Source organism: Carcharodon carcharias, chromosome 6 (assembly GCF_017639515.1).
Source record: "Carcharodon carcharias isolate sCarCar2 chromosome 6, sCarCar2.pri, whole genome shotgun sequence".
NCBI classification, from domain to species: Eukaryota; Metazoa; Chordata; class Chondrichthyes; order Lamniformes; family Lamnidae; genus Carcharodon; species Carcharodon carcharias.
Genome location: NC_054472.1, coordinates 14911126 through 14923889, shown reverse-complemented (window position 1 = coordinate 14923889; position 12764 = coordinate 14911126). Strand labels below are relative to the sequence as shown.

Here is a 12764-nt window from a genome sequence, read left to right as displayed (position 1 = left end):
TCAAATTTCAAAAGAATGCTAATAGCATTTTAATCATGGTGCACTGGATTCTCTCCATGTTGTGATTTAAATGTATTTCTGCGACTTTTCACGGAATCAGTTTTGAATTGTACCCGGTGAAATTTTGCAATGTCGCAAAACTTTCGTAACCAAAGCGTGCGTTCATATTTTCAACGGCTGTACACCATCCTTGTGTCTAGTGCCTCGAACTGATTGTTCAAACTGTTGTACTAAGATCTTGATGCAATGGGAAGAAAGAATTCAGGAGAATGTAGTATTAGTCAATAAGTTGCCCCTTAGGGCAGAGTGATTTTTCAGCTCAGTGTGTAAAGATCACTTGGACGTTATAAGAAAATACATTTGCCCAAGGTAAACCTTTAGAGTCATTAATCCAGAGGAATTGTTTGAGGGGGGTACAATCCTATGGTAGGGCACAGAGTACGACACAAAGATATAAACGTACTCAAGCCTTATTCCTGTGGTGTACAAGATTTTCGTTAAGTCCTTACTGTTGCACATTAGGTATTCAGTTTGCATTGAAAATATCTAAATTCCAGCAAATGACAGCAGACACAGCCGGAAAGCATCAGAAACAGTGAGACAAGGAAAGTAAAAAGAAAGCAAAAAGAGAGAAATACTTGTATTTATACAGCACGGTTCATGACCTCAGGGCATCCCAAAGTACTTTACAGTCAATGAAGTGCTTTCGAGGTGTAGTGGCTGTTGTAATGTAGGAAACACAGTGACCAAATTGCAAATAGCAAGCTCCCACAAACAGCACTGGTAATGACGAGAAAATCTGTTTTTTGGTGTTAGTTGAATAAATATTGGCCACGACACAGGGGAGAGAAGTCGCTTGATCTTATACAAAAAAATATCCTGGGACCTTTTACGTCCACCTTAGAGGGGAGACAGGACCTTAGTTTAATGTATCATCTGAAAGACAGTACCTCCAAAGGTGTAGCACTCCCTCAGTACTGCACTGGAACGTCAGTCTGGATTTTGTGCACAGGTCTCTGCAATGAGAGCGGAATCCACTCCCTTCTAATTTAAGAAACAGAAAATTTACAGCTCAAAGAGAGACCATTCAGCCCATCATGTTTGCCAGCCAACAAAGAGGTATCCAGTCTAATCCTGGTTTCCTGTAACTCCTGTTCCATAGCTCTGTACAGCACCTGAAGTGCATTTCTAAGTACTTTTTAAATATGATTTCAAGCAGTGGATTCCAAACCCCAGCAACTTTCTTGGTGACCAAATTTCTCCTTAACTCTACACTAATGCTACACCAATTACTTTATATTTGCAACCCCTGCTTACTGACCTCTCTGCTAAGGGGAATAGGTCCTTTGTATGGTCCCTGTCTAAGCCCCTCATAATTTTATGAAGCTCAATTAAATCTCCCCTCAGCCTCCTCTGTTCCAAAGAAAACAACCCCAGCCCATCCAAGAGTTAAAATTCTCCAGTCCTGGCAACATCCTCATAAATCTCTTCTGTATCCTCTCTAGTGCAATCACATCCTTCCTGTAATGTGGTGACCAGGACTGTGTGCAGTGCTCCATCTGTGACTTAACTAGTGTTTTACACAGTTCTACCATAACCGCCCTGCCCTTAGACTCTGTACCTTGGCTAATTAAAGAAATAATCCTGTTTGCTTTCTTAACCATCTTATCCACATGTCCAGCTACCTTTTGGGATTTGCGGGTATGCACTCTACAGATGAGAGTGCTACTGTTAAGCAGAATATATAATTTCAAGTTATTTTGCGATAAACTTCTAACAATTTATATCAAGTATGCTGATCCCCTTGGTCCATTACTGTGAAGCAGACTGGCAGTGGGACAGAAGCTCACAACACTGCCAGCCAGGACTCAAGTGAAGCCGGAGCAGAGGGATTGCAATTAGAAATACAGGTTATGGGAACATAGAACTTAGAAGCAGGAGTAGGCCATTCAGCCCTTCGAGCCTGATCCACCATTCAATAAGACCATGGCTGATCTGGTTGTGGTCTCAGCTCCACTATGCTGTCTGCTCCCCCTCCCCGCCCCAGCCCATAACTCTTGACTCCCTTGTCTATCAAAAATCTGTCTAATTCTGTCTTCAATAAATTCCATGACCCAGCCTCCACTACTTTCTGGGAAAGAGAATTGCACATGCATGTAGGCCTGTAGGAGGTTGCTAAATAAGGGATGAGAGACAGGCAAGTGGGACTTAGTGAGGAATTAATCGCAAGTGGTGGCGTTTTGGGCTAATTTTATTTGTGGGTCAAACTCTGGAGACCAACTACGAGAAAGTTGGAGAAATTGTGCCTGTAAAACAGAAGTAAAGCTAAGAATTAAAGTTGTGTAGAGGTCATTTAGTAAGACTCCGGCCTGACATGGAAGCTAGCTGGACAAGAGCACAGGTCAGAAACAAGGCTACAACACATTCCACATTAGGATCAGATGCACGCAGATTCACCTGTTAAATGTAAATAAAGTGGTATATGGTTCAACAAGCTGATGGTATGACCACCACACGTGTTGCCTGCATTATGTCTTACTCACATCCATGTCCCACCCACCCGCATGTCCCACTCACGTGCATGCCCCGCTCACACACATGTCCTGCCCCCATGCCTATCGCAGAACTTTTCGTTGACCTCATTATTATCCCAGTAATCTTCATCAACAAAGCATGTTATCTCCCTTTACCTACAAAGTGACTTCGTTTGGCTTCTCCCATAACAGACAGGAATTAGTTAGCCATTAGGCACAGGTTTCTTTCCAAATTTCCTATTTTCTGGATGAACAACCAGAAGAAATAGTGCACAAGAAGAGAATAAGGAAATAATATGCAATTCGACATAAAAGTGGGGCCCCAGGGAGTAACTCCTCGAGAGTCTGCTGAACATGTGCTGCTTCCTACAGTAGCTGCTTTACTTCTGTTAGCAGCTTTTCATCTGCTCTCAGGTCATGGCTTGTTGCTGCTTCTAACTCTGAAACAGGTTTGCAAACACCACTGCCAATTCTCTCTGTGCTATACCAGAGCACGGCTGATGCAGTTCAAACACTGGAAAAGTTGTTTTAGTGTGTTAAATGCCTGTCAAATTGAGTTTACGACCCGTGTGTGTAATTCAATGTCGACTCTTTGCTGCAGGGTGTGGTGTTGTATCATGAACCATATTGTCTTCTCTTCCCTCAAAGTAAAAAAATGCAACACAGCCAGCACCATAGAAAGATAACCAACAGAGAGCCACCATCATAAACCCTCACTTTGCACAAAGCACTAGACTTAATGGGCAGATGTGCAGGAACATCTGTAGCATAAGGTTTGCCTCGGAGGAAGTGGTCGGTCACTCTGATGGCTACCTGAGCATTTCCAGATACACAGCTGCTGCCGCATTCTCACAAACCCTTTCTTACCATCTCACCTGAGCAGGCCCCAGCGCCTGCTCGGAATTAGCTAGTCTGGAGGGCTGTTGCCAAGTGAGTCACTGAACACTGGTGAAAATGAGGGCCTTAGAGTGTTCCAGAGGGAGAGTGCTGAAAGGCCTCTCTCAGGGGCCTGTCTTGAAAAGAACTTTGATTAGGCAACATCGATCTCATGTAGAGGAAGTGGAGAGAGTTTCCACAAATGTGGTGGAGTTGGTAAGGGGGGAGGAGTCCATTACACACATCTGCATGTTTCTGGAAGTTTCTCATAACTGGCAGAGCGCCCTTGAGTAACTGTGATAGGCTGGGAAGGTTCTTCAGCATCAAGATCCCGGAAAGGGCTTCTAAGGACACCAGCAACTATAACGCTTCAACACATGCCTGCGAAGGAGCTTACTACCACACTTGCACAAAGCTTTCAAGACATATTTGAGGCTATTCAGCCTGTGGTGACACTGACCAGTAGCACCTCTGAACCTGTGCCCTGCACCAGTGACCATCAAAGAGTGAGCACAGATGCTGCAGTCTCAATGGAGAAGACAATGAACCTTCTTCCTTAAAAATGTTCCCTTCCAATGCCTTCGCCACGAGGGAGCTTCAGAGCAGAGCCTGGCACCACTTGTCAGCGCAAGTGCAAGGCTGCTAGCAAGTGGTCCAACAGGGACTGTGGGGAAGGCAGGAGTCGCCTCACATCTCCAGAGGGCTAAGGAGGGGATGCCAGCCACCCATTGTCAACCTCACCTTACTCAGGAGGAACTTCACAGCAGCAAAAGCTGAGCTAAGCTGGCACGAGCAGTAGCCAAGAGTTAAAAAGCAACTGTAGAAAAGGGCAATGCTGAAGAAGCTTCCCAGGCTACCACAGTCTCAAGGGCGTTCTGCCAGTTATGAGAAACTCCCAGAAACGTGCAGATGTGTGTAATGGACTCCTCCCCCTCACCAATTCCACCACATTTGTCCCCATTATCACATCCTTCAGATAATATCACCACCATCATCACCCCTTTGTCCTTTTGTCCATGACACCTTTAGCAGTCTCTTGGCCTCTACCTATCACTGGCCCCCTATCGATCTCTCCTGTCCCACCCACTTCTACCAGCTTATATTTCATCTCATTTCTATACGTCTTAGTTCTGATGAAGGGTCATATGGACTCGAAACACCACTGTTGACTGACCAAAAAGGTCTTTATTATGCAGTCCCAAAGCATGAGGAGGATACCCAGGGAAAGGAAGTAAAACAGGAAAACTAGCTGCCAGAGCGCAGCTGATAACTCAGAACTTTCAAGCAATAAAGTTTGATCCGCCAATTAAAGGCATTTCATATCTACTTCCCAGCCATACCTTCGCAAAGTCCCTCACTTACCATGGCTTCTGTCAAAATCCTCTATAAGACAGAAATCTACATTTCCCCAGCTGTTATCCAATTCCTGAAAGTTGAAAGTATGCACAGAAATGAACTCTGAACTCCAGGCGAAAAACAACTTTTACCAGAAATTTCCGACCAAATCCATTGCCCCTTTTCTACAACAAAAGCAAAAATACCTGGAAAAACTCAGCAGGTCTGACAGCATCTGCAGAGAGAGATACAGTTGACGAGTGAGTGTCTTTGTACAGGGAAGAAATATCTTTAAGTAAGAGCCTACAATGTAGAATCTTTCATGTCTTCTCCAACCTCTTCTAAAAGCATCCAAATGCAGGTGTTCCTATTAGGAATTCTATGTCCAGAGTGTAACTCAGGTCTTTGGATAGAACTCAGTCATTCCCAGGAGCAATTTTAGTAGCTTAAGCATAGATTTAAACCCACCCTTGTAAAAGCTTTGCACAAAATGACTGCACCTCAAAGAAAATTTAACACAAGCGTTAAGTTTTAATCATTGTGGTATAGCACATAGGCTGGGATTTTCCGTGCCCGCTGGCATTGGGCGTGTTTGGTGGCGTGAGCGGACAATATGGCGAGAAGGCCAAAAATCGGTTTCATGACGTCGTGAAACCAGTTTGCGATCGTCCGCTCAGCTCGCCGATGGTAAGCCACATTTCCCACCATCAGGCATTGGGAACCTCATTGCAATACATCAGCATGTCATTAAAAAGGCCGGCCCGCTGGACTCATCCCACCCCACTGGATCGTCCACCCACATCTGTGGGAAAACATGCCAACGTGTTTCACAACAGCATAAAAAAGGCGTGCACTTGACGGGCTGCACTTCCTTGGGTCTTCAGGGTTTGTTTGCCTACCTTGCTTCAGTCAGTACTTGCAGTCATCAGCCCCAGGCTTCACAGACAGCACCACTTTTAGGGGGCTCACCGGCAGGTCTCTACCTACCAGACCAGCCATATGTGGGTGGCTTTTCAATGGCTGCAGGGCTAGGGCTTACTTGGGAAAAGGGGGGGAAGTGGCCTGAGGCAAGGGAAGAGGCTGCAGGGTGAGGGCTGTACTGGGGAAGGAGGGTATCCCAGGGTGTGTGTGTGGGACACATGTCGGTCTGTTCAAGTGGCCTCAAGATGGTGAGGGCTGAGGAGGCAGTCTCCAGAGGAGATGAGGCCAGATGGAGATATGAGGGTATGTGTGTGAGAGAGTGAGTGGTGATGTCCCTTGAGCTGGCAGTGAGTGAGATGACAGTGAATGTGTGATGGGCTTGAGCGTGTGAGTTTAGACCAATGAGATGGTTGCCTTACCCTAGAGGTACAGATGAGATCATTCATCCTCTATCTGCACTGGATAGCCAACCTCTTCTGTGCAGCATTGGCACTGATCACCAACGCCATTGCCTACCAAGTCAGAGTGGTAATGTAGCTGCCCCTCCTGCAGCCAGAGTGGGGGTAGAGAACATCACAGTGAGCATCCACGTTATCCAAAAGGCACTTGAGGGCTGCAGTCTTCTTGCCTTTCGGGGCCATGTCTTCTTTGCTGCAGTCCTGGGCTGGAAGAACTGAGCATCTGGTGCCTGGCTTGATGAAGTGGTGACGTGATGGTGTGGCATGTGAATCGGAGCCCGCCCACCATTGAAAGGGCTTGTAACCCGCGAATGCATAATTAATACGGCGGGTTTGGGATGACACAGCATGAAAAGCCGCCATTGCGGCCGGTGGGTAAAATGTAGTTTCTCCCCCCCCACCACTACTGCACTTAGTGCAAATCTAGGACAATTCCATCCTTATGTGTCATATATTCCTATGTGCTGTGATGTGTTTTTAAACAAAGGAGTCAATTTTAATGGGACCAATGGCAGGTGGGAAAAGGCGGTGCCTGTTTTGAGTCCTAGACTTCATTGAAATGATTGTCCTGGTGCAGCTTGCTTGATTCAGGCGTCCCAGAGGCTGCCTGTCACCATAAGTCAGGGGGAGGAGGGCTGAATCATGATTAAGTCCAGGGTATCAGTGACCCCGGCTATTTCTGTGGGACCTGAAGGAGCCATCCTGTACCTTCAGGCCCCACAAAAATAATCTGAAAACTTATCTTTGTCGGGTCTCTTTGGCTCCGGCAACAGTGAAACTGATCAGAGATTGGACAGAGCATGCTCCAACCAATTATTGTACACTAGTAACTGAGATCCTGTGTACACCAGGAAAGCACAAATTGGGTTTTAGACATGATCTGTCTCCTGAAACAGGTAGGAACTTCACACCTTCAGAGACAGACAATGAGCAATGCCATCATTACGGAGGGAATAAAAGTCTATCAGCACCATTTTGAGACTGCTACTTCCTCATTAACAAAGATCTTGTCGCATTACAATCAAATATAAAAACAAAAAACTGCAGATGCTGGAAATCCAAAACAAAAACAAAAATACCTGGAAAAACTCAGCAGGTCCACTCCTGAGGACTTGAAACATCAACTTTGCTCTTCTCCGCTGATGCTGCTAGACCTGCTGAGTTTTTCCAGGTATTTTCGCATTACAATCAACCCTCAAAGGCTGTGGAAGGTTTGAAGCTTGGCAACTGCAATTAACAAGAGTCTGCAGTTGCTCCAATGTTACACATTACAAAAGGAATCCTTTTCTAGAATCATAGAATGGCTTCAGCACTAGAGGAGGCCATTCAGCCCATCGTGTCCACACGGCTCTCTACAAGAGCAATTCAGCCGGTCCTACTCCCCAATTTTCACAGTAGCATTATCAAACGGCATTTACTCATAAATAGCCTGCAACTTTTAAACGAACAGCAGAGTGCCACAAGGTTGAATGCAAGGGGCCATCGTTGTTTCAAGTGTTTAACAATGATGCAGGCCTGGACAAATGTGTACTTTTACTTCTGCTGAAACAATACCTATACAAGCGTCAATAAACAGCTCTTGGAAGTTTTCAAGGTTGGCAGTTCCAAACTATAAAGAAAGACTCCAATGTGTAAAAATTACTTCAGTTCAATGAATCTTAAATGAAAATGTTGGAACTGAAACTGAAAAATAACAAGTTAAATCTAAAACCATTATAATGTTTTTCCAAATTAATCCTAGTTTGCACACTGTTAAGTCAAGGACATGTGCATTTTCCTTCACACAATCAAGTTTCAAAGGTTCAATGTGCTCTTTTTTCACAATGGCCCTTTAACATCTTCACTCTTGTATTAAGCTAATATAATTAACATGACTTTTTTTTAACACTGATCTTTGAGTCAGTCAAGAACGGGCACCTTAATCCCCTGGCTTTGAGCTTCCCAACAGATAAAAAGGGAGCCTATTAAATATAATTGCACGTGCCAAAAGGATAACTGAGGTAAAAATAATGAAAGAATGTCTGGGGTTAAGAAACACCTATTGTAAAGTGCAGCCTATTTTTGAAGTAGTACTCACACAACAGAGAATCGGTATTGATCCTGGTTCACCAGGTATGGGGGCAGCTGTGGAGATCTGTCCTTCTCAACAGGATTCTGACACTTATCTTTGCTATTGAATTCAAACAGATTATGATGAATAGCCTGTAAACAAAAAAAAAAGAGGAATATCAATCTGTCAGAAAACTGTTGAAAAACCACTAACATTTTGAACAAAGAGCAATCATGGGCAAGTTAAAGGGTAAATTTCCACATTCGCAACCAGATACCTTACCACAAATAATTACTTGGAGGGGGGGGAGAAAAACAACCCATTTTTAACAAAAACAGAAAATGCTGAAAAAACTCAGCAGGCCTGGCAGCATCTGTGGAGAGAGAAACAGAGTTAATGTTTCGAGTCTGTATGACTCTTCTTCAGAGCTGAAGAGAAGTCAAAATGAGATGAAATTTATACTGTTAAAGAGGGGTGGGGCAGGTGCAGCAATAGGTGAGGACAAAGGAGGGATTGGCAAAGATTTCATAAACTAAAGAACAAAGGGAGTGTCAGTGGTAGTGATTAATGCTAAAAAAGGTGCCGCTTATGGTATAAAGGTAAGAAAGCAGAATGTGATGATAGCAGAACAAGGGTAGCATTGTGTGAAAGAACAACATCTGACAGGTAACAGTTGGCCCTGTAGGGGATAGAGTGGGGAGAGGGGGCAGTGGTGGAAAAAAAGGATAGAAAATGGGATAGGAGGGGGATAAAAAAAAATGGGGATAAAACCACAGATAAATGAATGAAAATAAAATAAAAATGGATTAAAAAAATAAAAAGGAATATAGAAAAAGAGGATTAAAAAAGAGGGTGAGGATGGAGGAGAGAGTTCATGATCTGAAATTGTTGAACTCAATATTCAGTCCGGAAGGCTGTAAAGTGCCTAGTCGGAAGATGAGGTGCTGTTCCTCCAGTTTGTGTTGAGCTTCACTGGAACAATGCAGCAGGCCAAGGATGGACATGTGGGCATGAGAGCAGGGTGGAGTGTTGAAATGGCAAGCAATGGGAAGGTATGTGTCACGCTTGCGGACAGACCGAAGGTGTTCTGCAAAGCGGTCACCTAGTCTGCATTTGGTCTCCCCAGTGTAGAGGAGACCATTTTTAATCTTTGTGGCGTTTTTTTCTTATGAAGGGTCTACTTCATGACACCTCATAAAGTAAAATTAAACTGCATGTGTGTACTTTTCATCTTGGTTTAAGGAAGCATTAAAGTTCCAGGTGATTAATGCCCACATAAGTTCTCCTGCTTGTTGACTGAAATGTTAGCAGAATGGATATAAAGACACATGCAATGTAACTAGTCTTCAACATTCAACTGATGTTAGGAGAAATTAACCCTGAACGAAGGAAGGTCCTTTCATCCTCTCACCACCCTTCAGCTTAATACACTTCCTGACGTGGACAGAATGCAAAACAAAACTATAACAGGTATCTGATCATTACAGTATCTTTTTTCAAGCACAGAGACACACGTCTCTTTAAAAAACAATCAGAACAGAAATAACCTCCTTGTATTAACATTTTATAAGGTATAACTTCAGTTACGCGGATAGGTTGAAGAAGCTGGGATGGTTGTCCTTGGAGAAGAGAAGGTTGAGAGGAGATTTAATAGCGGTATACTAAATCATTAGGTGTCTGGGCAAAGTAGACAGGGACAAATTGTTCCCATTGGTAGAAGGATCGAGAACCCAGAGGTCACAGGTTTAAGGTCATTGGCAAACAAAGAGGAGACATGAGGAAAAATGTTTTCATGCAAGAGTGGTTAAGATCTGGAATGCGCTGCCTGCGAGTGTGGTGGAAGCAAATTCAATCATGGCTTTCAAAAAGGAATTGGATAATTAGCTGAAGAGAAAGGATTTGCAGAGCTATGGGGGAAAGGCAGGGGAGTGAGGCTAGGCGAGTTGTTGTTGCGTAGAAACAGCACGGAATCAATGGGTTGAAAGGCCTCCTCTGTGTTGTGACCATCTATGATTCTATGATAAATTCTGCCTCAACAGAGATTGTGAAAATTGTTTCTTTGTATTACAAAATAATTTCAATCAATGCAACTGAGCACCAGGAGCTAAATTCTAAAGAAACATATTTCATCAATACAATTGACGAGTGCTATCACATGTCAGGTGAGGAGGCACATAGTAAATGCTAAGGGTGTTTATTCTAAATTCAGCTCATGGGGACACACTTCTGGACAAAGATATTAAGTTCACGTCCAAGCATCAGGAGATGCTGAGACTTAGTGATCAAAATGCAAACGACAGTTCAATGGATACATTTTGTTGTGTTTCCGTGGAACAAGTAATTTTGGTTCTTTTTTGATTTTCTTGCAAACTTTATTTTGAATGTTCCAGAGGAAAAGGTAGTGAGCAAAGAGAAATCTCAGTAAGTATTTTGAGTGCATTTTTGGCAGTCAGATTGTTTAGTCAAAGCGACGAGTTTCCACAAGTAAAATCCAATAAAAATATGGGCAGTGCAGTCTGTAAGGTTCAAAAAATGTGACAATAGGAGGTTAAGATACGCAGGGAGGGATTGCATGGGAGCTCCAAGATATTTAAGAAGAAAATGGCTGATCACTTATCATGGACATGGTGACTAACTATGAAGTGTTAGTTTGTAACTATAAGTTACTAACTATTAAGTGTATTAGCTGCTGCTTCTTTAAGGAGAGTTTACAGTACAAGTTTATTATTATAGCATGACATGTTTCCATACAACTACATGTTTGTAATGGCAGTTCTCATTAATAATGTGGTTATCGGAATTTTTAATGGGAAAAAAAACAAAATGCATGCAGATCTAAGATTTTTAATATGTTACAGATAGGTAGATAGACAGACAGGCAGATGGAAGGATATAAAATAAAGAGTAGGTTAGACGAATTAATCGTCCTACCCTGGCCATATTATTGATTTATCACGGAAATTATGTTCCTCTTTATTGACCATCATGTCCCACAGATTTGCCTGTCCTGTGCTATAACCCAAGGGACTGTACTGAAACTAGCTGAAACATTAACCTGTGCTTTTCTCTCAGGTGGTACCGATTGACCAGTTGCATGCCTCAGGATTTCTTCTTCTTTTCATTTGGCCCTTCAGAGGATCATAACGCACCTGACTACCAGGCACAGAGTGCACCTTCCCACCCGGGCACTCGCTCACTACTCCCAGTCCCTGGACTTTCCCATCCCTCCCAAACTGGTCTCTGGCCACCCAAAATAACCGTCAACATCCCTGTGCCTGGTCTTCCTGACTCAAACCACTAATTGCCTCGCTAGGGCGACCACAGATCAGTTCAGCGTCAAATAGAAGATGGGGGACATGAATTGTTTGGCTGCTGCTGTTAATGGGATAGGGCATTAAAAGCAGAGAGAAAGAGATGAAGAAGAAGAAAGAGTATATACATGGAGGCGGCATGGAAAATGGCTGAGAGACAATGGCAATTTCAAAGTCAGGACATATAGACACCTCAAGGGAGGGATGTATGTAGATATCTACAAAGTGAGTGATAGGCGCAGTGGGGGTGTAATGCAGTGAGCCAAAGATAAACTAAATGGGTTGACACCTTTATTAAAACAAGAACACAGGGACCGTCATATAAGCAAGTTAAACATTCATCTGCTAATATTGCCAGCCATCATTTCTAGCTTATGAAGTTTAAACGATCGTTCCGGTTAATTTGCACATTTCTCAAGCTGCGAACGCCAACAGGTTTTGGCGTCATGAACTCAGACTTAGCCGCCGCAGAAGCAGCAGTATCATGAACAACTTTCTCCAGGCTTCAACGAGTACAAGCTGCACAGTTTGTTTTACGTATGGACTAATTTTGTGAGGCTGCACTCGCAACTAGAGTTTTGCTTGATGCATGTGTGCATTCCAGAATTGGGTAGGGAAATCGGCATTCCCAAATCACACTAACATATTATTGATCAATTTGAAGTCAACCAACCTTGCAATATTTACCCCTACAAGCACGAACAGAACCAGAGTTGCCTGGCTTAGTGGGTTGGATTATCAGGGTTGTCCACCTACCATACAATGGCAGAAATAAGGCTACTTCTTAATTTAGGGTCTGGTTGTGGGATGCATTAAAAATAATTCTCGCATTTATGCATGTTCAGCCAAAGAGCAATTTCTGTTGGAATAAACAGGAAAAGACGTAAGGTCTTGATTTTAACTCAGGTGGGATGGGTATTGGGAAGGGAGGATGTGTGCAGTGCAAGCAACACGCTCATATGCTGAGGATGAGAGTGTTTAGGCCCTGGGCCTCATTTATATTTGTAAGTAACATCCGCACCACACAACAGCCAGGTAATGATCATCTCAACAAGACAGAATCTAATCAGCTCCCTTTGACATTAAATGATATTACTATTGCTGAATCTCCCATTATCAACATCCTGGGGGTTACCATTGACCAGGAACTGAGCTGATCTAGTCATATAAGCACTGTGGCTACAAGAGCAGGTCAGAGGCTGGGAATTCTGTGGCGAGTAACTCACCTCCTGACTCCCCAAAGTCAGTCCCCAATCTACAAGGCACAAGTCAGGAGTGT

At 43.5% G+C, this 12764-nt stretch overlaps 1 protein-coding gene across 1 annotated transcript in view; it reads right to left on the bottom strand.

Moving 5' to 3' along the window:
- Positions 1-12764, bottom strand: part of ofcc1 (orofacial cleft 1 candidate 1) — a 333910-nt gene that overhangs the window by 163262 nt on the left and 157884 nt on the right. The window contains exon 17 of the mRNA XM_041190069.1: positions 8202-8326. Within this exon, the coding sequence (XP_041046003.1) occupies positions 8202-8326 (125 nt within the window). The remainder of the gene's footprint in view (positions 1-8201; positions 8327-12764) is intronic.